The following is a 27,829-nucleotide window of genomic DNA, read 5'->3' on the forward strand; positions in this document are numbered from 1 at the left end:
ATTGAAACGAAAAAGAAATAACGGCCTGATTTGTGTACAAAACAATCAACAAAAAACAAATATGATATGGGCATAGATGCACAATTCATTGCAGGTAGGCGGTAATGGTAGCTTTTTTCTCCGTTCCTGTGCCCATATTGTAAACGTAGATATGTATGATGGCTCGTTTTGAAGCTGAGACATTTTCACATATGTGGTTACATTTTCGGGGTACTAAGTGATATTTATTTTTCCGTAATTTAGCACACACCGAAAAGCCTTTTGTGATGCGGCTTTTGGAGTAAAACATCCTTTTTTCACAACATTATTTCTTTGAAAATTTAGTTCCTTGCACACATTTAGTAGCTCCATAGTTTTTACACCTTTATTCTTTGGTCCTCTCAACTCAAAATCAGCACAAAGGGTTAAGCTCAGTCACTTGTTAACAATTGAAACATGTCCAATATCACTGCACAGAGATTTTTCGTTAAAGCTACTTTTGAGTTCCTCAGTTTGGTGCGCATGACGGATATTGACCCATATACAGCAACAAACAACAACTACTTTATTTAATACCATAATGTTCACCACTTTAAGAAAATGCAGAAAGGAGATACATGTCAGTTATAATTAGCTGCCAAATTATTGAAATATGAATTGATTCAATGTGACATTTCCTGCCTCAATAAATGTATTAATTGAATGTTTTCTTACTTGGCCACTTCACAATCGTTCCTAATAATGAAAGCTTAAGTCGTAATAAATTAATTTAACAAAATGTTACCGTCATGTATTGTGCTGGTATTTTGTCTTCTCTTTAGAATAATAAATGGCAAGACACTGACGAATGGATCTGCTCTAAATAGTACTGACCTAAGTTCCGATAAAGGTAAGACGATTTTTTTATGTCTTACTTATACACAATTTACAGATACATCTCCAAACTGATGGAGCATAAAATTAATGCGATGTATTGTAAGGTTATAACCAACTCTATTTAAACAAACTTGCTGAAATGTTTTATACCCGTATCAAGAAAGAGTGAGTACCCAGCTAATCTAAAAACCGCTTACACGGTACAACTCGATATCATAAATTTTCAGTACCAAATATAAATCATTTCTAAGTGCAAAAGCTATGTAGCAAAAAATTCATATAATATTTCAACGTATCGTCCTTTTACTTTAAGTACTTTAATTACGTTCAAGGCCAAGTATCACTGTATTACTCGTAACCCCGTAAACTTCCTGCAACGGTATTCATCACAAAGTTTCAGTCTCAGTAAAACTTGAAATTCTTGATACTTCTACTGTGTTTTTATACAGTTTAACAGACACGTTCTCTTAATGATTGGAGCTATCTTATATGTACCAAAAACAATAATATTTATCTAAACAAAGAAGCGCAAAAATTATCTTTATTCTACACGTTCTACCGAAAATGAAATGTATTAATAGTAAACTTTTTGTGAAAAAAAAACACTAATGAAAAAGTTGTCATTTTGAATTAAAACAGAGAACATAAATCATTTGTATACTTATCAGTTAATGAGAGCTCTCTTTGTAAAAATGGTACTGTACTTCGGGAAAAAAGTTGTATGCGTTGTGTGTTTTGTTGGTATGCTGTCTTAATGCTGTCTTATAGCATATGCCCTATACTATCCTTTTATCCAGAAGTATTAAAATCTTTAAAAAAAATATCGAAGCTTATGTTGAATAATTAAACTATATGATATAGAAAGATCTCAACAATGTTTATCCTTTTTGGAATTTTTCTTTAATTGTACGTTGGATGTTTATATAGATCTAGAGGCACCATTGAGCCGACATCGCAACATTTTTATCTTTCAATAATGTAAAATTTGTCTTCACATACTTCAATTAACCTAATTTTTGTTATCACAGTACTGTTTGTTCAATATTTTTTCATATTTTCGTATATTTTGGATAATTAAAAAAATCTTTTATGCTGGTTTATGTCCTTAACAGTGCAAAGTGAAGCTTTACACTTATAATGTTCTAAATAAATAAGGGGATTTATATTGTGTTCAACAAAATAAATATATTAATAAGTTATGAATAGTCGATATCAAATATCAGCAAATTTAATTTAGTAATCTCTATCTGGAATTCATATTTTTTTTTAAGTTGTTCATGTTGTATCGGTAAAAAAAATTATAGAAGGCTGACTTAAAAAAAGGCCTAACAACAAACCCGTTAAAGCAGTACTCAGGTAGTTACCGTTTTGATGAATGCATGGATATGTTAATTGAAGTCGATATGTTGTCTTCTATCAAACTGTGTTTTGATGTTCATCAACAACTATCAATACAAAACAAATCATACTAACCATGTCATTCATAACTTAATAGAAAGTAAGGAGATGTGGTATAAACCCTGCCACATCCAGTCTTTGTTTTTGTTTGATGTTCTTTTCTGCTTTGTATCGATCTGTGAGTGAAGTCTTTGTGTTGCCTTGCATCCGCTAATTTATCTATATATTTTGTGTAATTATATTCACGATTAGTTTATATTTTTCCGGAATTTAATCTGGACTTCACTGTGCAACATTCTATTGTTACCGTAGCCTCGCATCCGTTTTTTGCAAATCTACCTTGCCACGTCACTGGACAAAGGACTGTCGCAGGATTCATTCTTGATCACAATTGTGGCTAACCATATATTATGGTTGATGCCTTCAAACTGTCCGTGATACATTTAACTGTGTAACAAAAGTATAAATTTATCTATTTTTATATTGGAAGCATTTCTTTGCTACATTCTGAACTACGCCGTATCGGAGCATCGAAATGCTACATTCCGGACTACGCCGTTACTCCATACCGGATGAATCATTAACTTTAATAATATTATTTAACACATTGTAAAATTGTACTTTATTTTGTATTTTCAGTTATTTACCATTTTTGGATTGGTTATAGAATAAAAGTCAGCACCTGATTGTTTTATCTCTTAGTAAACCCAATCACCTGGTTTAAATTGACTGGTCGAGCCAGCACAGTAAATAAGCTTCAACTTGCCTGTTGTGTATCACAGAACACCCCACCTTGCGGCAGTGACAACGCCTACAACCAGACAACGGCCGTACATTCCTTGATCCAGTAAATTGACAACAACTTGTCTACACATCTCCTGACCAGGAAATACAACGGAGCATCGTTCTTAGCTGGTACCATGACACTACGTAACACAGCTTGTGTGTCCTAGGCAGCAAACCAACAACGTTGAACCAACATTGCCTACAGTTAGTTGATTTACATCATCGATCCCAGTCACGCGGAGCAGTAAAACGAGGTTCAGCACCCAGAGGTTGACGCTAATGAAGAACTACTAGAAAATCCGTCTGAAACCACACATTTAGATGAAAATCCCGAGACTAGGCGAATACGTGACCTCACGGAAAGGGGTCAGGGAGCATTCACAGAGAAACGTGACAAGTTCTGTCAGGAGCTAGGGGCCCTATAGTCAGATCTAGAATTCCAGTTATTGCAAGTGACCTCGCCTACTAACGAGTTCCAGCAATTGCTAACAGCACCAGATAAAATTGTACAAGCCTGTACTAATTATCGCAGGCTCACAGACGTGTACCTGAAATTTCTAAAAAATACAAGAACGTTGGACAGTCTTAAAGATATTGATACGTGTAATCTTTCAACAGATATTCGACTGTCCAAAGTGGACCTGGCAATTGAAACTTTACACGAGCATCGCCTCACCCTAACAAAGGCTAAATCCACAAAAACGAAGACATCTAAGGGTAAGAAAACCACTCACAGTGGAAGCTCCCACGTCTCTGACATGTCAAGCCTAGCACAGAGAAAGCGTGGGAAGGCAGAGTATGCTAGATCAAAGATAGCATTTGCCGAACAACAAGCTACGCTCCTAAAGCAGGAGGCCGTATTAGAGGAACAGGCCCTATACAGACAAACAGAAATCAAGGCCGAAATAGAACAAGAAGCCATCCGTGCAAAACAAGAGGCCACACGTAGAAAAGCCGTGGCGGAACAAGAGGCCACACGTAGAATTGCTGAGGCTGCACACCCATGAAAGCTTAAATGGAACTTGAGGCTGCTCACCTGAAAGCTCGAATTGAGCAGGAGGAGGAGCACAACAAAGCTAAAAAAGAACAGGAGGCCGTTCGCAAGGAAAAACTCAAATGGAACAGGAAGCCGCACGTGCAGTCCGAGAAAAAGCCGAACTTAAGGCTGCTATGAACATTCTCGAAGCACAAAGAGAAGCTGCAGCCGCAGAAGCCGAGGCTCGTATTCTGGAATGCAACGACAGTCAAGCGTTTTGCCATCTACCTGACGAGACAGAAGACCCGCTCAAACGTGTGCAAGATTTCGTCAATAAATACCCTGTACCAACTGCCGTACAGGAAGTGACAGGCCCTCAAAAGAAAAAAACAAACTCCTGTTAAGACTGAGCTAAGTCATGAAGCACCAGACTTCGTGCCATCCGTGGCATTGTACTTGCCATCACAAACACCTGCGGTCTTACCTACACATGCCAAGTCACCAGAAGTTAATGTATTCCCAGATCTGGGAACAGTTACTGGCATAGGAAGACAGGGCGTTTCAGAAGAGATCCCTGGTGCATACCAAAAACAAGGCGTTATAGAAAAGACCCCTGTCTCACACCAAAAACAAGGCGTTAAAGAAGAGATCCCTGTCTCACACCAAAAACAAGGCATTATAGAAGAGACCCCTGCTGCACACCAGCAACAAATCAATCATACATCGGAAATAACTAGATTTCTCCTACGTAAGGACCTGCTGTTCTCCCGGTTAACAAACTTTAACGACCGGGCCAAATCCTTCCATACAAGGAAAGCTAGCTTAGAAAATGTCATAGACGAATTACAGATAGATCTACTTATCAAGTGGCAAGTTTCCGAAACGGAACAGATAGATCTACTTATCAAGTGGCTTGGGCCAGAATCTGCTAGACATGCCATTAGCATACGAGCATCTAATGCCAACAACCCAACAAGAGGCCTGCAGCGGTTATGGCAGAGACTGGATGAGCGATATGATGCTCCAGAAATGTTGGAGGCCTCTTTCACAAGTAAACTGATCAACTTTCCTACCTTGACGAACAAAGACAGCGCACGTCTTTATGACTTGTCTGATATTCTATCAGAAATAGAATATCACAAGGAAAATCCCAAGCTGGGATGTTTGCTATCTTATTTCGACTCTTCGTCTGGGATAAATCCAATTGTGGAAAAACTGCCGTACGGACTCCAAGAAAAGTGGTTAACAAGGGCTTCAAGATGCAAGTCTAAATACGAGCCGCCTTTCGCAGAATTATCACGGAAATTAGCAAAATTAAGAACGATCCTGGTTTCATTTTTGGGTCAAAAGTCAAACCAAATACAAAAGGTGCTGCGCCAAAGTTCACACCTCAGACGTATTCTAAGGTCAACGTCCATAAGACGGCAGTTGAACAGCAACCTGGAGACAGCAGTCAACAACAAAGTCTTTGCATTTTGCATAGTACAAAGCATCCCTTAAACGAATGCCGAGCTTTCCGAGCCAAATCAATGTTTGCTACAAGTGTTGTGAGTCAACCACACACAGAAGTCGTGATTGCAACGCGAGCATCAGTTGTAACGAGCGTGGAAGTCAACGACACACCACCACACTACACATAACAAGGGTGCAACCGCACAAACATTCTCAATCTAGTTCCTCCGACACAATCTACGGCGAGTCCGCTGAAATCAAATTAACCTCTGTGAGTTCAACCTGCACAGAGATCCACAAAGATCCTAAGAGTTAGAAATTTTGTGCCAAGATATTACCTGTGGATGTGTACCACAAGGACAGGTCAGACAAAATTATCAGGATGTACGCCATCATTGACGACCAAAGCAACCGGTCTCTTGCCACGTCTGAATTCTTCAGTCTGTTTGACGTACGGGATAAACCGGAAAACTACTCCCTATCAATATGCACCGGCAGAGTAGCTACCTCCGGAAAAAGAGGAAGAGATTTCGTCATAAAATCTGTACATGGTGACGTACAATTTGATCTGCCTACATTAATTGAATGTCATAATATTCCCAATAATCGGGACGAAATCCCTACTCCTGAAGTCGCAATGCATCATCCTCATTTAAAAGAACTCAGAGGAAGCATTCCACAAATAGAGGAAAAGTGCAAAATTCAACTGTTAATTGGAAGAGACCTTATAGAGGCACACCACGTCCTCGAACAACGCTTAGGACCATCCGGAACTCCATTTGCCCAAAAGTTGAAACTTGGTTGGGTCATAATTGGAAATACATATATTGAAAAGCAATCTGTTCCACTTGAAGTCAACACGAAGATAACTAACGTTTCAATCACGGAACCAGAAGAACTTCTTGCCTCAAGATTGGAAATAGCCTCCGAGGCCGTAAATATAATCGTTGGTCATGATAACGACCAAAACTTTAACTCGAATGTCAAGGTTGCAAAAACGCATTCCATAAAATTCCTTCAGTGTACTGAACCTAGTACCAAGTCTTGAAGATTAACGAATTCCTCTAAAGGAACAGCACTTGTGTCAACAAAAGCTAAATCTATGACTTCTATAGAATATTCTATGGATAACGAAAATTTCATTCTGGAATCAGCAAGACCTGAAACAAAAACCTATTCCGAAACAAGGACCAATTGTTAATCTCAATCTGCCTTTAAACAAGCAAGGATTACTACGAGTAGGAAGCAGTATCGTCAAGTCTGACTCGAATCTTAGTGAAAAGGAACCAGTGATCTTATCTGGACATCATCATAAAGTAACGCCTTTTGTCAGACATTACTACGACAAAATCAAATATCGAGATCGTCATATTACAGACAGAACAACTAGATCCGCAGGATTAAACGTTAAGGCGAAACGATTTATTTCGCCAGAGACTCACAAATATGTGACTATAGCAAAGTCAGAAGAGGACCATCTTCGATCGCCATCGCCTTCTATCAACGTTGGAAAAAATTGTTCTTACCGTTGCAACAACAAAAATGGAAAATGTACACAGATGACTATCCTATCGTCGGATACTTCCTTCTAAAGAATGAGAAACGGTGTCGTACCCAGTTTCAATTGGGATTTATATATTTTATATTCATATACGATTTCATCATTTAATAGTGATATCAGTCTGATATCAGACGGGGAGTGTGTTGCCTTGCATCCGCTAATTTATCTATATATTTTGTGTAATTATATTCACGATTAGTTTATATTTTTACGGAATTTAATCTAGACTTCACCGTACAACATTATATTGTTACCGTATCCTCGCATCCGTTTTTTGCAAATCTACCTTGCCACGTCTTATCACTGGACAAAGGACTGTCGCAGGTTTCATTCTTGATCACAATTGTGGCTAACCACAGTGTGAGTAACATTTGAAATATTATAGTTGATGCCCTCAAACTGTCCGTGATACATTTAACTGTGTAACAAAAGTATAAATTTATCTATTTTTATATTGGAAGCATTCCTTTGCTACATTCTGAACTACTCCGTTACTCCATACCGGATGAATCATTAACTTTAATAATATTATTTAACACATTGTAAAATTGTACTTTATTTTGTATTTTCAGTTATTTACCATTTTTGAATTGGTGATAAAATAAAAGTCAGCACCTGATTGTTTTATCTCTTAGTAAACCCAATCACCTGGTTTAAACTGACTGGTCGAGCCAGCACAGTCTTTTTCAATTGATTTTATAGTTTGTTCTTATGTTGTGCTGTTACACCGCTGTCCCAGGTTAGGGGAGGGTTGAGCGTTCACAAACCTATTTTACCCCGCCACATTTTTTTATATGTCTGTCCCAAGTCAGGAGCCTGTAGTTAAGTGGTTGTCTTTGGTTCATGTCTGTCATATTTGTTTTTTCCCAAAATTTTTTGTTATAAATTAGGCCATAAGCTTTCTCAATGGAATTGTTTCATATTTTTAATGTCGGGGCCTTTTATAGCCGACTAAACAGTGTGGGTTTTACTCATTGTTGAAGGCCGTAACGTTGCCTATAATTGCTTACATCCACTTCATTTGAACTTTGGTGGATAGTTGCCTCATTGGCAATCAAACCTTATCTCCTTTTTTTATATTGTATTAACGCAAAAAATATGTTCTTTATTTTCTTTTTATTTTTTTTTTATCACCAAACCATAAGGATCTAACATATAGAGTACACAAAATGCCTGTAGCAGATTTTACCATATCAGATGACGTTATACATTTTCTTGCATTTTGATACATCGGAAAAAATCAGCCCATATAGGATTCACATAGAGAAGAGGAAAACCACACTACATGAGATATATGCGACCAGTAATGATTTAAACACGTCCGTCCTTACTCACGCTATTAAACAAAATAAAATCATACATCTAGAGATCAACATACGGTTAAATACGGAAAAACAGGCGAGCATGTCTACATTTCTGCGGACCTTAACATTACAAAGGGCCATCTTTTTTTCGCCTCCCGTTGATTTAGAAGACTTTTAAACCTCATTCAATAAATAAAAGCTTTGGTTTGAACTGTAGTTTAAATAACAATATCCTTATTTTCAAATGCTAGTACTCAGAACTATTAAGAGACGACGAAGTACAATGTTGTATAGAAACTTGCCTACTGTTTAAATAATGTACTATGTTATTCCCTATATGTCTTTAGATGTTTTTCTCGAAGGATTGCTGTCTCATTGATCAATAGCCTCCATTTTTCGCATTTCAAACTTTTTGCCGTATCGACGTATTGTCTTTCATTCTTGTTTTGTTCATAAAATTATACAAAAGTGTTTCTCTAATGATTTCGTTTCTAAGTGAATTTCCCATTAATGCACAATTAAACAAACACTCGTGTTAACCAAGAAAGTAATGAGTTTAATCTTTAATACACATTCAACCCCACCCATGAAAGTAAACCATTTGTCCTTAATATTGATCTCCCTTAAACGTTAGCGAATGCGTATCACACCACGTGATATCAGTCGTTACCATCTTTTAAAAAAAATATTCCACTTAAAACAACGCTGATGAAGAGAGGCGGAAGATACTAAAGTGAAATTTAACTCATAAAACGAAGCCAAACTTACACGCCATCTCTTAAACTATTCGTCAGTCAGGATTAATGGATGGATATGTGTTTATTGTCATTTTAGAAAATATAAAACAATTCAAACATGAGAACCAAAGATGTATGTTAAAACAATAAAATGACGGCACGTATATAATTTGGTGAGTTAAACATGTTTGCGAGGGCTTCCCCTCTAATCTGCAACAGCAAAACTAATAAACAAACTGTAAAAATCAGTTGAAAAGGGCTTGACTCATCAGATCTTCATGAAACACAAAAGCCACAGTTACTAGCAAAGATACAAACAGACAAAAGACTCCAAGTACTGATCTAAGAGTACTCGCAGTTACTCAAAACTAGTTCAAATCCAGCTGTTACAAGTAGAACAAAATCCTGTTTCCCAGACAAAAATATCGATCAGTGCACAACAAACAGATAAAGAATAAAGACGTGGTAAACAGCCTGTCAAAATCACAACGAAACAATATAAGTAATGACAAGAGGTAAGACAATAAGTCCTTATTTTATCCATTCCTCGTCCCTATTAATAAGTACTCGGAATGGATAAATATCCTGCCACGTCCGGTCTGTGTTTTTGTTTAATGGTTTTCTGTTTTTCTGCTTTGTATCGATCTGATGAGTCTTTTTCAACTGATTTGTAAAGTTTGTCCTTATGTTGTGCTGTTACACCACTGCCCCAGGTTAGGGGGAGGGTTGAGCTCTCACAAACATGTTTAACCCCGCCGCATTCTTTATATGCCTGTCCCAAGTCAGGAGCCTATAGTTCAGTGGTTGTCGTTGGTTCATGTCTTTCATATTTGTTTTTCGTAAATTGTTTTGTTATAAATTAGACCGTTAGATTTCTCAATTGAATTGTTTCATACTTTTCATGTCGGGGCCTTTTATAGCCGACTATACGGTTTGGGTTTTGGTCGTTTTTGAAGGCCGTACGGTTGCCTATAATTGCTTGCATCCACTTTATTTTAACTTTGGTAATCATACCACATCCCCTTATTATTATATTAAAGACTGCAAAAATGCATACAATCATTACAAAACAAAGGTTTGGAAACCAGAATGCTTTCAATCAATCTAACATGTCTAAAGAAAATGAATTCCCAATATTCTGAATTTGTTATCCAAAACACATTGCAAATACCCAACCATAGGTAATACGCGTTCTTTTCAAATGGTAGAAACGATACCCTAATGATGACTGTGTTCTTTTTGAAATAGGAATTAATAATTCATGAATGCAATAAAAACATGGGTCTCCTCTGAAATACAGGCGTAGCTTGATTTTCACTGCTATCGCAATTACAATTTCAAAGAAGTGCTCTTGTTGAAACATCGTGTAGAAGAATTCGCAGGTTATGATTTGAATTGATTTTATTAGAAAGGTTGTGTAAGTTGCAACTTTGCTGGCTGCGATAAAATGCAGGTTACATTTGATATTGCTGTAACCGCAATAAATTGTCTTGATTGGTGCCTTTGGAATTTGTAAAACTTAAAAATAAAATTTCCAGAGGTTAAACTAGTTCGATTTTGAAGTACACAGTATAACTTAGGTACATATTTTTACCTGTTTTGGACGAAGGCCGTTTGAATTTCGCTGTTTCTGCAATTACCATTCTAGAATTATAATCTTGGATTATCAAAGTTTAGATAAAATGTTTTACGGAGAGTGTTTTAAGTTTGCGATGAAAAAAGATCTGGTGAACCAATATCTATGAAATTGAGCTAATTTAAAATATTAAAAATGGCACATATAACGGCCAATTAAAAGTCTGCCCCAGCTACCAAACGATGTAGAAGCTAGAAACTATAAGTAACCGTATTGCATTCAACAAAGAGAAAAACTCATACTGCATATCAAGCTCTAAAATGCCCTGAAAAAAATGTAAAGCAATTGAAACGAAAAAGAAATAACGGCCTGATTTGTGTACAAAACAATCAACAAAAAACAAATATGATATGGGCATAGATGCACAATTCATTGCAGGTAGGCGGTAATGGTAGCTTTTTTCTCCGTTCCTGTGCCCATATTGTAAACGTAGATATGTATGATGGCTCGTTTTGAAGCTGAGACATTTTCACATATGTGGTTACATTTTCGGGGTACTAAGTGATATTTATTTTTCCGTAATTTAGCACACACCGAAAAGCCTTTTGTGATGCGGCTTTTGGGGTAAAACATCCTTTTTTCACAACATTATTTCTTTGAAAATTTAGTTCCTTGCACACATTTAGTAGCTCCATAGTTTTTACACCTTTATTCTTTGGTCCTCTCAACTCAAAATCAGCACAAAGGGTTAAGCTCAGTCACTTGTTAAAAATTGAAACATGTCCAATATCACTGCACAGAGATTTTTCGTTAAAGCTACTTTTGAGTTCCTCAGTTTGGTGCGCATGACGGATATTGACCCATATACAGCAACAAACAACAACTACTTTATTTAATACCATAATGTTCACCACTTTAAGAAAATGCAGAAAGGAGATACATGTCAGTTATAATTAGCTGCCAAATTATTGAAATATGAATTGATTCAATGTGACATTTTCTGCCTCAATACATGTATTAATTAAATGTTTTCTTACTTGGCCACTTCACAATCGTTCCTAATAATGAAAGCTTAAGTCGTAATAAATTAATTTAACAAAATGTTACCGTCATGTATTGTGCTGGTATTTTGTCTTCTCTTTAGAATAATAAATGGCAAGACACTGACGAATGGATCTGCTCTAAATAGTACTGACCTAAGTTCCGATAAAGGTAAGACGATTTTTTTATGTCTTACTTATACACAATTTACAGATACATCTCCAAACTGATGGAGCATAAAATTAATGCGATGTATTGTAAGGTTATAACCAACTCTATTTAAACAAACTTGCTGAAATGTTTTATACCCGTATCAAGAAAGAGTGAGTACCCAGCTAATCTAAAAACCGCTTACACGGTACAACTCGATATCATAAATTTTCAGTACCAAATATAAATCATTTCTAAGTGCAAAAGCTATGTAGCAAAAAATTCATATAATATTTCAACGTATCGTCCTTTTACTTTAAGTACTTTAATTACGTTCAAGGCCAAGTATCACTGTATTACTCGTAACCCCGTAAACTTCCTGCAACGGTATTCATCACAAAGTTTCAGTCTCAGTAAAACTTGAAATTCTTGATACTTCTACTGTGTTTTTATACAGTTTAACAGACACGTTCTCTTAATGATTGGAGCTATCTTATATGTACCAAAAACAATAATATTTATCTAAACAAAGAAGCGCAAAAATTATCTTTATTCTACACGTTCTACCGAAAATGAAATGTACTAATAGTAAACTTTTTGTGAAAAAAAACACTAATGAAAAAGTTGTCATTTTGAATTAAAACAGAGAACATAAATCATTTGTATACTTATCAGTTAATGAGAGCTCTCTTTGTAAAAATGGTACTGTACTTCGGGAAAAAAGTTGTATGCGTTGTGTGTTTTGTTGGTATGCTGTCTTAATGCTGTCTTATAGCATATGCCCTATACTATCCTTTTATCCAGAAGTATTAAAATCTTTAAAAAAAATATCGAAGCTTATGTTGAATAATTAAACTATATGATATAGAAAGATCTCAACAATGTTTATCCTTTTTGGAATTTTTCTTTAACTGTACGTTGGATGTTTATATAGATCTAGAGGCACCATTGAGCCGACATCGCAACATTTTTATCTTTCAATAATGTAAAATTTGTCTTCACATACTTCAATTAACCTAATTTTTTATATCACAGTACTGTTTGTTCAATATTTTTTCATATTTTCGTATATTTTGGATAATTAAAAAAATATTTTATGCTGGTTTATGTCCTTAACAGTGCAAAGTGAAGCTTTACACTTATAATGTTCTAAATAAATAAGGGGATTTATATTGTGTTCAACAAAATAAATATATTAATAAGTTATGAATAGTTGATATCAAATATCAGCAAATTTAATTTAGTAATCTCTATCTGGAATTCATATTTTTTTTTAAGTTGTTCATGTTGTATCGGTATAAAAAATTATAGAAGGCTGACTTAAAAACAGGCCTAACAACAAACCCGTTAAAGCAGTACTCAGGTAGTTACCGTTTTGATGAATGCATGGATATGTTAATTGAAGTCGATATGTTGTCTTCTATCAAACTGTGTTTTGATGTTCATCAACAACTATCAATACAAAACAAATCATACTAACCATGTCATTCATAACTTAATAGAAAGTAAGGAGATGTGGTATAAACCCTGCCACATCCAGTCTTTGTTTTTGTTTGATGTTCTTTTCTGCTTTGTATCGATCTGTGAGTGAAGTCTTTGTGTTGCCTTGCATCCGCTAATTTATCTATATATTTTGTGTAATTATATTCACGATTAGTTTATATTTTTCCGAAATTTAATCTGGACTTCACTGTGCAACATTCTATTGTTACCGTAGCCTCGCATCCGTTTTTTGCAAATCTACCTTGCCACGTCACTGGACATAGGACTGTCGCAGGATTCATTCTTGATCACAATTGTGGCTAACCATATATTATGGTTGATGCCTTCAAACTGTCCGTGATACATTTAACTGTGTAACAAAAGTATAAATTTATCTATTTTTATATTGGAAGCATTTCTTTGCTACATTCTGAACTACGCCGTATCGGAGCATCGAAATGCTACATTCCGGACTACGTCGTTACTCCATACCGGATGAATCATTAACTTTAATAATATTATTTAACACATTGTAAAATTGTACTTTATTTTGTATTTTCAGTTATTTACCATTTTTGGATTGGTTATAGAATAAAAGTCAGCACCTGATTGTTTTATCTCTTAGTAAACCCAATCACCTGGTTTAAATTGACTGGTCGAGCCAGTACAGTAAATAAGCTTCAACTTGCCTGTTGTGTATCACAGAACACCCCACCTTGCGGCAGTGACAACGCCTACAACCAGACAACGGCCGTACATTCCTTGATCCAGTAAATTGACAACAACTTGTCTACACATCTCCTGACCAGGAAATACAACGGAGCATCGTTCTTAGCTGGTACCATGACACTACGTAACATAGCTTGTGTGTCCTAGGCAGCAAACCAACAACGTTGAACCAACATTGCCTACAGTTAGTTGATTTACATCATCGATCCCAGTCACGCGGAGCAGTAAAACGAGGTTCAGCACCCAGAAGTTGACGCTAATGAAGAACTACTAGAAAATCCGTCTGAAACCACACATTTAGATGAAAATCCCGAGACTAGGCGAATACGTGACCTCACGGAAAGGGGTCAGGGAGCATTCACAGAGAAACGTGACAAGTTCTGTCAGGAGCTAGAGGCCCTATAGTCAGATCTAGAATTCCAGTTATTGCAAGTGACCACGCCTACTAACGAGTTCCAGCAATTGCTAACAGCACAAGATAAAATTGTACAAGCCTGTACTAATTATCGCAGGCTCACAGACGTGTACCTGAAATTTCTAAAAAATACAAGAACGTTGGACAGTCTTAAAGATATTGATACGTGTAATCTTTCAACAGATATTCGACTGTCCAAAGTGGACCTGGCAATTGAAACTTTACACGAGCATCGCCTCACCCTGACAAAGGCTAAATCCACAAAAACGAAGACATCTAAGGGTAAGAAAACCACTCACAGTGGAAGCTCCCACGTCTCTGACATGTCAAGCCTAGCACAGAGAAAGCGTGGGAAGGCAGAGTCTGCTAGATCAAAGATAGCATTTGCCGAACAACAAGCTACGCTCCTAAAGCAGGAGGCCGTATTAGAGGAACAGGCCCTATACAGACAAACAGAAATCAAGGCCGAAATAGAACAAGAAGCCATTCGTGCAAAACAAGAGGCCACACGTAGAAAAGCCGTGGCGGAACAAGAGGCCACACGTAGAATTGCTGAGGCTGCACACCCATGAAAGCTTAAATGGAACTTGAGGCTGCTCACCTGAAAGCTCGAATTGAGCAGGAGGAGGAGCACAACAAAGCTAAAAAAGAACAGGAGGCCGTTCGCAGGGAAAAACTCAAATGGAACAGGAAGCCGCACGTGCAGTCCGAGAAAAAGCCGAACTTAAGGCTGCTATGAACATTCTCGAAGCACAAAGAGAAGCTGCAGCCGCAGAAGCCGAGGCTCGTATTCTGGAATGCAACGACAGTCAAGCGTTTTGCCATCTACCTGACGAGACAGAAGACCCGCTCAAACGTGTGCAAGATTTCGTCAATAAATACCCTGTACCAACTGCCGTACAGGAAGTGACAGGCCCTCAAAAGAAAAAAACAAACTCCTGTTAAGACTGAGCTAAGTCATGAAGCACCATACTTCGTGCCATCCGTGGCATTGTACTTGCCATCACAAACACCTGCGGTCTTACCTACACATGCCAAGTCACCAGAAGTTAATGTATTCCCAGATCTGGGAACAGTTACTGGCATAGGAAGACAGGGCGTTTCAGAAGAGATCCCTGGTGCATACCAAAAACAAGGCGTTATAGAAAAGACCCCTGTCTCACACCAAAAACAAGGCGTTAAAGAAGAGATCCATGTCTCACACCAAAAACAAGGCATTATAGAAGAGACCCCTGCTGCACACCAGCAACAAATCAATCATACATCGGAAATAACTAGATTTCTCCTACGTAAGGACCTGCTGTTCTCCCGGTTAACAAACTTTAACGACCGGGCCAAATCCTTCCATACAAGGAAAGCTAGCTTAGAAAATGTCATAGACGAATTACAGATAGATCTACTTATCAAGTGGCAAGTTTCCGAAACGGAACAGATAGATCTACTTATCAAGTGGCTTGGGCCAGAATCTGCTAGACATGCCATTAGCATACGAGCATCTAATGCCAACAACCCAACAAGAGGCCTGCAGCGGTTATGGCAGAGACTGGATGAGCGATATGATGCTCCAGAAATGTTGGAGGCCTCTTTCACAAGTAAACTGATCAACTTTCCTACCTTGACGAACAAAGACAGTGCACGTCTTTATGACTTGTCTGATATTCTATCAGAAATAGAATATCACAAGGAAAATCCCAAGCTGGGATGTTTGCTATCTTATTTCGACTCTTCGTCTGGGATAAATCCAATTGTGGAAAAACTGCCGTACGGACTCCAAGAAAAGTAGTTAACAAGGGCTTCAAGATGCAAGTCTAAATACGAGCCGCCTTTCGCAGAATTATCTGCCTTCATCACGGAAATTAGCAAAATTAAGAACGATCCTGGTTTCATATTTGGGTCAAAAGTCAAACCAAATACAAAAGGTGCTGCGCCAAAGTTCACAGCTCAGACGTATTCTAAGGTCAACGTCCATAAGACGGCAGTTGAACAGCAACCTGGAGACAGCAGTCAACAACAAAGTCTTTGCATTTTGCATAGTACAAAGCATCCCTTAAACGAATGCCGAGCTTTCCGAGCCAAATCAATGTTTGCTACAAGTGTTGTGAGTCAACCACACACAGAAGTCGTGATTGCAACGCGAGCATCAGTTGTAACGAGCGTGGAAGTCAACGACACACCACCACACTACACATAACAAGGGTGCAACCGCACAAACATTCTCAATCTAGTTCCTCCGACACAATCTACGGCGAGTCCGCTGAAATCAAATTAACCTCTGTGAGTTCAACCTGCACAGAGATCCACAAAGATCCTAAGAGTTAGAAATTTTGTGCCAAGATATTACCTGTGGATGTGTACCACAAGGACAGGTCAGACAAAATTATCAGGATGTACGCCATCATTGACGACCAAAGCAACCGGTCTCTTGCCACGTCTGAATTCTTCAGTCTGTTTGACGTACGGGATAAACCGGAAAACTACTCCCTATCAATATGCACCGGCAGAGTAGCTACCTCTGGGAAAAGAGGAAGAGATTTCGTCATAAAATCTGTACATGGTGACGTACAATTTGATCAGCCTACATTAATTGAATGTGATAATATTCCCAATAATCGGGACGAAATCCCTACTCCTGAAGTCGCAATGCATCATCCTTATTTAAAAGAACTCAGAGGAAGCATTCCACAAATAGAGGAAAAGTGCAAAATTCAACTGTTAATTGGAAGAGACCTTATAGAGGCACACCACGTCCTCGAACAACGCTTAGGACCATCCGGAACTCCATTTGCCCAAAAGTTGAAACTTGGTTGGGTCATAATTGGAAATACATATATTGAAAAGCAATCTGTTCCACTTGAAGTCAACACGAAGATAACTAACGTTTCAATCACGGAACCAGAAGAACTTCTTGCCTCAAGATTGGAAATAGCCTCCGAGGCCGTAAATATAATCGTTGGTCATGATAACGACCAAAACTTTAACTCGAATGTCAAGGTTGCAAAAACGCATTCCATAAAATTCCTTCAGTGTACTGGACCTAGTACCAAGTCTTGAAGATTAACGAATTCCTCTAAAGGAACAGCACTTGTGTCAAGAAAAGCTAAATCTATGACTTCTATAGAATATTCTATGGATAACGAAAATTTCATTCTGGAATCAGCAAGACCTGAAATTCACGGAGAAGAAAAAAGTTGCATTCAGAAACAAAAACCTATTCCGAAACAAGGACCAATTGTTAATCTCAATCTGCCTTTAAACAAGCAAGGATTACTACGAGTAGGAAGCAGTATCGTCAAGTCTGACTCGAATCTTAGTGAAAAGGAACCAGTGATCTTATCTGGACATCATCATAAAGTAACGCCTTTTGTCAGACATTACTACGACAAAATCAAATATCGAGATCGTCATATTACAGACAGAACAACTAGATCCGCAGGATTAAACGTTAAGGCGAAACGATTTATTTCGCCAGAGACTCACAAATATGTGACTATAGCAAAGTCAGAAGAGGACCATCTTCGATCGCCATCGCCTTCTATCAACGTTGGAAAAAATTGTTCTTACCGTTGCAACTACAAAAATGGAAAATGTACACAGATGACTATCCTATCGTCGGATACTTCCTTCTAAAGAATGAGAAACGGTGTCGTACCCAGTTTCAATTGGGATTTATATATTTTATATTCATATACGATTTCATCATTTAATAGTGATATCAGTCTGATATCAGACGGGGAGTGTGTTGCCTTGCATCCGCTAATTTATCTATATATTTTGTGTAATTATATTCACGATTAGTTTATATTTTTACGGAATTTAATCTAGACTTCACCGTACAACATTATATTGTTACCGTATCCTCGCATCCGTTTTTTGCAAATCTACCTTGCCACGTCTTATCACTGGACAAAGGACTGTCGCAGGTTTCATTCTTGATCACAATTGTGGCTAACCACAGTGTGAGTAACATTTGAAATATTATAGTTGATGCCCTCAAACTGTCCGTGATACATTTAACTGTGTAACAAAAGTATAAATTTATCTATTTTTATATTGGAAGCATTCCTTTGCTACATTCTGAACTACTCCGTTACTCCATACCGGATGAATCATTAACTTTAATAATATTATTTAACACATTGTAAAATTGTACTTTATTTTGTATTTTCAGTTATTTACCATTTTTGAATTGGTGATAAAATAAAAGTCAGCACCTGATTGTTTTATCTCTTAGTAAACCCAATCACCTGGTTTAAACTGACTGGTCGAGCAAGCACAGTCTTTTTCAATTGATTTTATAGTTTGTTCTTATGTTGTGCTGTTACACCACTGTCCCAGGTTAGGGGAGGGTTGAGCGTTCACAAACCTATTTTACCCCGCCACATTTTTTTATATGTCTGTCCCAAGTCAGGAGCCTGTAGTTAAGTGGTTGTCTTTGGTTCATGTCTGTCATATTTGTTTTTTCCCAAAATTTTTTGTTATAAATTAGGCCATAAGCTTTCTCAATTGAATTGTTTCATATTTTTAATGTCGGGGCCTTTTATAGCCGACTAAACGGTGTGGGTTTTACTCATTGTTGAAGGCCGTAACGTTGCCTATAATTGCTTACATCCACTTCATTTGAACTTTGGTGGATAGTTGCCTCATTGGCAATCAAACCTTATCTCCTTTTTTTATATTGTATTAACGCAAAAAAAAATGTTCTTTATTTTCTTTTTATTTTTTTTTATCACCAAACCATAAGGATCTAACATATAGAGTACACAAAATGCCTGTAGCAGATTTTACCATATCAGATGACGTTATACATTTTCTTGCATTTTGATACATCGGAAAAAATCAGCCCATATAGGATTCACATAGAGAAGAGGAAAACCACACTACATGAGATATATGCGACCAGTAATGATTTAAACACGTCCGTCCTTACTCACGCTATTAAACAAAATAAAATCATACATCTAGAGATCAACATACGGTTAAATACGGAAAAACAGGCGAGCATGTCTACATTTCTGCGGACCTTAACATTACAAAGGGCCACCTTTGTTTCGCCTCCCGTTGATTTAGAAGACTTTTAAACCTCATTCAATAAATAAAAGCTTTGGTTTGAACTGTAGTTTAAATAACAATATCCTTATTTTCAAATGCTAGTACTCAGAACTATTAAGAGACGACGAAGTACAATGTTGTATAGAAACTTGCCTACTGTTTAAATAATGTACTATGTTATTCTCTATATGTCTTTAGATGTTTTTCTCGAAGGATTGCTGTCTCATTGATCAATAGCCTCCATTTTTCGCATTTCAAACTTTTTGCCGTATCGACTTATTGTCTTTCATTCTTGTTTTGTTCATAAAATTATACAAAAGTGTTTCTCTAATGATTTCGTTTCTAAGTGAATTTCCCATTAAATGCACAATTAAACAAACACTCGTGTTAACCAAGAAAGTAATGAGTTTAATCTTTAATACACATTCAACCCCACCCATGAAAGTAAACCATTTGTCCTTAATATTGATCTCCCTTAAACGTTAGCGAATGCGTATCACACCACGTGATATCAGTTGTTACCATCTTTTAAAAAAAATATTCCACTTAAAACAACGCTGATGAAGAGAGGCGGAAGATACTAAAGTGAAATTTAACTCATAAAACGAAGCCAAACTGACACGCCATCTCTTAAACTATTCGCCAGTCAGGATTAATGGATGGATATGTGTTTATTGTCATTTTAGAAAATATAAAACAATTCAAACATGAGAACCAAAGATGTATGTTAAAACAATAAAATGACGGCACGTATATAATTTGGTGAGTTAAACATGTTTGCGAGGGCTTCCCCTCTAATCTGCAACAGCAAAACTAATAAACAAACTGTAAAAATCAGTTGAAAAGGGCTTGACTCATCAGATCTTCATGAAACACAAAAGCCACAGTTACTAGCAAAGATACAAACAGACAAAAGACTCCAAGTACTGATCTAAGAGTACTCGCAGTTACTCAAAACTAGTTCAAATCCAGCTGTTACAAGTAGAACAAAATCCTGTTTCCCAGACAAAAATATCGATCAGTGCACAACAAACAGATAAAGAATAAAGACGTGGTAAACAGCCTGTCAAAATCACAACGAAACAATATAAGTAATGACAAGAGGTAAGACAATAAGTCCTTATTTTATCCATTCCTCGTCCCTATTAATAAGTACTCGGAATGGATAAATATCCTGCCACGTCCGGTCTGTGTTTTTGTTTAATGGTTTTCTGTTTTTCTGCTTTGTATCGATCTGATGAGTCTTTTTCAACTGATTTGTAAAGTTTGTTCTTATGTTGTGCTGTTACACCACTGCCCCAGGTTAGGGGAGGGTTGAGCTCTCACAAACATGTTTAACCCCGCCGCATTCTTTATATGCCTGTCCCAAGTCAGGAGCCTATAGTTCAGTGGTTGTCGTTGGTTCATGTCTTTCATATTTGTTTTTCGTAAATTGTTTTGTTATAAATTAGACCGTTAGATTTCTCAATTGAATTGTTTCATACTTTTCATGTCGGGGCCTTTTATAGCCGACTATACGGTTTGGGTTTTGGTCGTTTTTGAAGGCCGTACGGTTGCCTATAATTGCTTACATCCACTTTATTTTAACTTTGGTAATCATACCACATCCCCTTATTATTATATTAAAGACTGCAAAAATGCATACAATCATTACAAAACAAAGGTTTGGAAACCAGAATGCTTTCAATCAGTCTAACATGTCTAAAGAAAATGAATTCCCAATATTCTGAATTTGTTATCCAAAACACATTGCAAATACCCAACCATAGGTAATACGCGTTCTTTTCAAATGGTAGAAACGATACCCTAATGATGACTGTGTTCTTTTTGAAATAGGAATTAATAATTCATGAATGCAATAAAAACATGGGTCTCCTCTGAAATACAGGCGTAGCTTGATTTTCACTGCTATCGCAATTACAATTTCAAAGAAGTGCTCTTGTTGAAACATCGTGTAGAAGAATTCGCAGGTTATGATTTGAATTGATTTTATTAGAAAGGTTGTGTAAGTTGCAACTTTGCTGGCTGCGATAAAATGCAGGTTACATTTGATATTGCTGTAACCGCAATAAATTGTCTTGATTGGTGCCTTTGGAATTTGTAAAACTTAAAAATAAAATTTCCAGAGGTTAACCTAGTTCGATTTTGAAGTACACAGTATAACTTAGGTACATATTTTTACCTGTTTTGGACGAAGGCCGTTTGAATTTCGCTGTTTCTGCAATTACCATTCTAGAATTATAATCTTGGATTATCAAAGTTTAGATAAAATGTTTTACGGAGAGTGTTTTAAGTTTGCGATGAAAAAGGATCTGGTAAACCAATATCTATGAAATTGAGCTAATTTAAAATATTAAAAATGGCACATATAACGGCCAATTAAAAGTCTGCCCCAGCTACCAAACGATGTAGAAGCTAGAAACTATAAGTAACCGTATTGCATTCAACAAAGAGAAAAACTCATACTGCATATCAAGCTCTAAAATGCCCTGAAAAAAATGTAAAGCAATTGAAACGAAAAAGAAATAACGGCCTGATTTGTGTACAAAACAATCAACAAAAAACAAATATGATATGGGCATAGATGCACAATTCATTGCAGGTAGGCGGTAATGGTAGCTTTGTTCTCCGTTCCTGTGCCCATATTGTAAACGTAGATATGTATGATAGCTCGTTTTGAAGCTGAGACATTTTCACATATGTGGTTACATTTTCGGGGTACTAAGTGATATTTATTTTTCCGTAATTTAGCACACACCGAAAAGCCTTTTGTGATGCGGCTTTTGGGGTAAAACATCCTTTTTTCACAACATTATTTCTTTGAAAATTTAGTTCCTTGCACACATTTAGTAGCTCCATAGTTTTTACACCTTTATTCTTTGGTCCTCTCAACTCAAAATCAGCACAAAGGGTTAAGCTCAGTCACTTGTTAAAAATTGAAACATGTCCAATATCACTGCACAGAGATTTTTCGTTAAAGCTACTTTTGAGTTCCTCAGTTTGGTGCGCATGACGGATATTGACCCATATACAGCAACAAACAACAACTACTTTATTTAATACCATAATGTTCACCACTTTAAGAAAATGCAGAAAGGAGATACATGTCAGTTATAATTAGCTGCCAAATTATTGAAATATGAATTGATTCAATGTGACATTTCCTGCCTCAATACATGTATTAATTAAATGTTTTCTTACTTGGCCACTTCACAATCGTTCCTAATAATGAAAGCTTAAGTCGTAATAAATTAATTTAACAAAATGTTACCGTCATGTATTGTGCTGGTATTTTGTCTTCTCTTTAGAATAATAAATGGCAAGACACTGACGAATGGATCTGCTCTAAATAGTACTGACCTAAGTTCCGATAAAGGTAAGACGATTTTTTTATGTCTTACTTATACACAATTTACAGATACATCTCCAAACTGATGGAGCATAAAATTAATGCGATGTATTGTAAGGTTATAACCAACTCTATTTAAACAAACTTGCTGAAATGTTTTATACCCGTATCAAGAAAGAGTGAGTACCCAGCTAATCTAAAAACCGCTTACACGGTACAACTCGATATCATAAATTTTCAGTACCAAATATAAATCATTTCTAAGTGCAAAAGCTATGTAGCAAAAAATTCATATAATATTTCAACGTATCGTCCTTTTACTTTAAGTACTTTAATTACGTTCAAGGCCAAGTATCACTGTATTACTCGTAACCCCGTAAACTTCCTGCAACGGTATTCATCACAAAGTTTCAGTCTCAGTAAAACTTGAAATTCTTGATACTTCTACTGTGTTTTTATACAGTTTAACAGACACGTTCTCTTAATGATTGGAGCTATCTTATATGTACCAAAAACAATAATATTTATCTAAACAAAGAAGCGCAAAAATTATCTTTATTATACACGTTCTACCGAAAATGAAATGTATTAATAGTAAACTTTTTGTGAAAAAAAACACTAATGAAAAAGTTGTCATTTTGAATTAAAACAGAGAACATAAATCATTTGTATACTTATCAGTTAATGAGAGCTCTCTTTGTAAAAATGGTACTGTACTTCGGGAAAAAAGTTGTATGCGTTGTGTGTTTTGTTGGTATGCTGTCTTAATGCTGTCTTATAGCATATGCCCTATACTATCCTTTTATCCAGAAGTATTAAAATCTTTAAAAAAAATATCGAAGCTTATGTTGAATAATTAAACTATATGATATAGAAAGATCTCAACAATGTTTATCCTTTTTGGAATTTTTCTTTAACTGTACGTTGGATGTTTATATAGATCTAGAGGCACCATTGAGCCGACATCGCAACATTTTTATCTTTCAATAATGTAAAATTTGTCTTCACATACTTCAATTAACCTAATTTTTGTTATCACAGTACTGTTTGTTCAATATTTTTTCATATTTTCGTATATTTTTGATAATTAAAAAAATCTTTTATGCTGGTTTATGTCCTTAACAGTGCAAAGTGAAGCTTTACACTTATAATGTTCTAAATAAATAAGGGGATTTATATTGTGTTCAACCAAATAAATATATTAATAAGTTATGAATAGTTGATATCAAATATCAGCAAATTTAATTTAGTAATCTCTGTCTGGAATTCATATTTTTTTTTAAGTTGTTCATGTTGTATCGGTATAAAAATTTATAGAAGGCTGACTTAAAAAAAGGCCTAACAACAAACCCGTTAAAGCAGTACTCAGGTAGTTACCGTTTTGATGAATGCATGGATATGTTAATTGAAGTCGATATGTTGTCTTCTATCAAACTGTGTTTTGATGTTCATCAACAACTATCAATACAAAACAAATCATACTAACCATGTCATCCATAACTTAATAGAAAGTAAGGAGATGTGGTATAATTGCCAAAGAGAAAACTATCCAACAGAGTCCAAAATGAAGTGGATTTAACGTTTATTAAATCGTAACATTTCAGGAACACTTCATCAAGGGTATTTGTAATATTTTCAAAATATTAAACCTTTGTCTATATAAAAATAAGATGTGGTATGATTGCCAATGAGACACCTCTCCACAAGAGACCAAATGACACAGAAATTAACAACTATAGGTCACCGTACGGCCTTCAACAATGAGCAAATCCCATACCGCATAGTCAGCTATAAAAGGCCCCGTAATGACAAATGTAAAACAATTCAAACGAGAAAACTAACGCCCTAATTCATGTACAAAATAAGGAACGAAAAACAAATATGTTACACAGCAACAATTTACAACCACTGAATCACAGGCTCCTTACTTGGGACAGGCACATACAGAATGTGGCGGTGTTAAACTCGTTTAAAGGCGCCAACCCTCCCCCTAACCTGGGACAGTGGTGTAACAGTTCAACATAAAAAACAAACTATAAAAAGCAGTTGAAAAAAAATTGTCTACCTGTTTTTATTTAAATCTCTATACTTTCATTCGACACAATATTCTTCCAACGAAAAAAACAAAAAAAAACAGAAAACAAAAAAAATCAGACTTATTGGCAACCATTGACGATTTACCTAAATTTGGCCAAGCACGTGAACACATGACCATGTTAAAATATAAAATATTATAATAAACATTGTCTTTACAACCTTGGAGCAGTGGAAACGTAAGTACAATCAAACAGTTAAACAAAAGCATTTACCTAGAAAATCGGTATTTACTATTAACCACCATAACACTTTTGTTGGCGTTTTTTTTAATTAAGGATGTACTCTGGTGAGGTGTAGGGATTTTAGTCAGACTCTTTCGGTTTTTTTCCTACTTAACAGGGTAAAATATTTTGCCCCATATCACCCATATTTCTTTTCATAGAAGACTTCAATAGCTCATAAAAAAGTCTTAACCAAAATTGAAAAAGATTCTAGATTTTTTTTCTTACGATTCGAGACCCAAATAATGCCAATGCTAAATATGAGGTAAAAGTCCGAGACAGCCTTTTCCCACATTTTTTAAAAATCAAATATCTCAAAAAGGAGTTCCATAACCTATAATTTGTTTAGCTTATTTTGTTCCTTAACTAATGCTCTTCTGTCTTATAGTATCAGTTTTAAATTCTAGATTTTTTTTACTTCACCTAAGTACATCCTTAACTGAGTTATTTAACAAAAAGCAAAATAACAGCGCTTTTATTTGTATACCTAAAAATAAGAGGATGTGATATGATTGCGAATGAGACAACTCTTCACAAGAGACCAAATGACATGTAAGTTAAGAACTACAGGTCACCGTACTGTACGTTTGGTTTATTTTTTTATTTTTTTTTGTCAGTTGTGTTACATGTCTGTAATGTTTGTTGAAACAGTTTTGCTGCTGGATCTCAATTATTTTCACATTAAACTATTATGTCTGTTTGGGTTGCTCATCCAATTTTGTCATTATAACAAAACTATTAACAACTGTCATACAAATGGGAGGTTTAGCCAGCTATAAAACCAGGTTTAATTCACAATCTTTTGGCAAATGTCTGTATCAAGTAAGAAATATGACATTTGTTTTCCTTCCTTTCCGTTGGTTGATAAAGTTTAACTTTTATTTGTTTCAATTTTTATGGACTCTACCTTTTCAAATTTACCGTGGAGTTTTTTTTACAAAGATAAAAACACCGGTAAAAAATAAATAATAATTTTACCTTATCAATAAATAGACTATTTTCATATTACCGACTTTTGACTCCGGATTATATTATTTTTCGACATGCTACCTACTCTATGGTAGGACATTCCGGCACTCTGTCAGATAAGGGCAACCAGAAGAAGGAAAATCAAACATATAATCGGTTCAATTTGGGGGGAAAGTTAACTGTTTTCCAATGATTTTGTGTAAAGAAAATATAAAACAATTGATTTTCCATCCAAATTGTACCGATTGTAAGCTTGATTTTACTTCTCTAAGTCGCTCTTATTTGACTTGATCGGGTACCAGGATGTCCTACTACAGGAAAGATAACCTGTCGAAAAAATATAAACTCCGGAGACAAAAGTCGGTAATATGAAAAAAATCTATTGCCATAAATGTACATGCAGTTGCCATTATCTGTCTCAAAGTACTTAACAGTTTATATAGGAAAATATACGTACTACAAACACACGAGTAACAATAAAAAATAATACAGTACACAATATTTATGAATGATCGTACATGTTTGCCGATAACCGCCTCAAAATTCTTAATTACTAATGGAGAATGAGTATAAACTATTCTTATATCCTTAAATGGACTACTTGATTGGATTCTAAGAAAATACATCACAACGGTCCAGAAAAAAAAACCCATTATGTCTACCTAAAAAAAAAGATAACGCATTGTTCTCAATTTCTACTTACAACTTGAATAACAATTATTTTTTGTTGTAAAGGGCAGATTATTAATTCCTCGTGTGAGACTACATATCAGTGTTTTGGGAAGCTGGTTTGTGTCAATGGACAATGTCAGTGTTGCGAAAACCACATCTGGAACGGTACAGACTGCATTAATGGTATTAACACATGCGATTATAATGACGACAGTGAAAACATTATCTATTATAAATATTGATAAATGTCACTTTAATAATAGTTTAAATTACACAATATTCATGCATCTGGTTATGGTCTCTCTTCAATCATTTGTTTTAAATTTAGACAGCAAGCTTAACTTTACCGGTGTTCAAATCTTATAAGTCGAGTAAGAACGCAAATTAAAGTAACAAACAAAAATCAAGGAAATTGCAAAAGGATCTGGACCGGGATGAAAGCATCCTGCTATGCTTAATATGGTAATTGAAATTGTAATTGCTTAAACATACATCAATATTTTGTAAAATGATGATTAACGTTTTGTTTTCAATAATTGTTTTCTTTTGCATTACACATATGCATAAATAAAAACATCAATAGAGAATGGACACAAAATACTAGAATATTGATTTTCTTTCAATAACTTTACACATGGTGAACAAATCTGTCCTGTATAACATTGATATATTAAGATCATATGCGATAGCAATTCGGCACTTTTGTCGAGAAAGTGGACTCCGGTTATGTGATTAAATGTTTTAAACCATAATAAGTATAATTCAAACATTTTCAATTTATAATTTCAAAAGTATTTATATGCACGTATGTATTTTAAATACTTTTTATTATATTTTTTAAGAGAAAACTTTTAAATCAAAATGCAAGCATACTACAGAATGCGGGACAACATTGTTCTGTATATATGGTACCTGTCAATGTGCACAGATGCACTACTGGAATAGGGATACCTGCTTAAGTAGTAAGTAATAATTATGTCAAACATAAACATGATTCCCGACGTAAAACA

At 35.8% G+C, this 27,829-nt stretch overlaps 1 protein-coding gene across 3 annotated transcripts in view; it reads left to right on the forward strand.

Annotated features, from left to right (window-relative positions):
• Window positions 1-721: 721 nt before the first annotated feature.
• LOC127702907 (IgGFc-binding protein-like) overlaps window positions 722-27,829 on the forward strand; it is a 37,247-nt gene continuing 10,139 nt past the window's right edge. The window contains exons 1-3 of one of the 3 annotated variants that reach the window (XM_052207211.1): window positions 722-868; window positions 26,883-27,002; window positions 27,662-27,781. In XM_052207211.1, the coding sequence (XP_052063171.1) occupies window positions 757-868; window positions 26,883-27,002; window positions 27,662-27,781 (352 nt within the window). In that variant the 5' untranslated portion in view covers window positions 722-756. Of the gene's footprint in view, window positions 869-11,710; window positions 11,858-22,736; window positions 22,888-26,882; window positions 27,003-27,661; window positions 27,782-27,829 lie in introns of those variants that run through there. The other 2 variants (XM_052207210.1, XM_052207209.1) reach the window with 2 other exon arrangements.

This window comes from Mytilus californianus, unplaced genomic scaffold (assembly GCF_021869535.1).
Source record: "Mytilus californianus isolate M0D057914Y unplaced genomic scaffold, xbMytCali1.0.p SCAF_5, whole genome shotgun sequence".
NCBI lineage: Eukaryota > Metazoa > Mollusca > Bivalvia > Mytilida > Mytilidae > Mytilus > Mytilus californianus.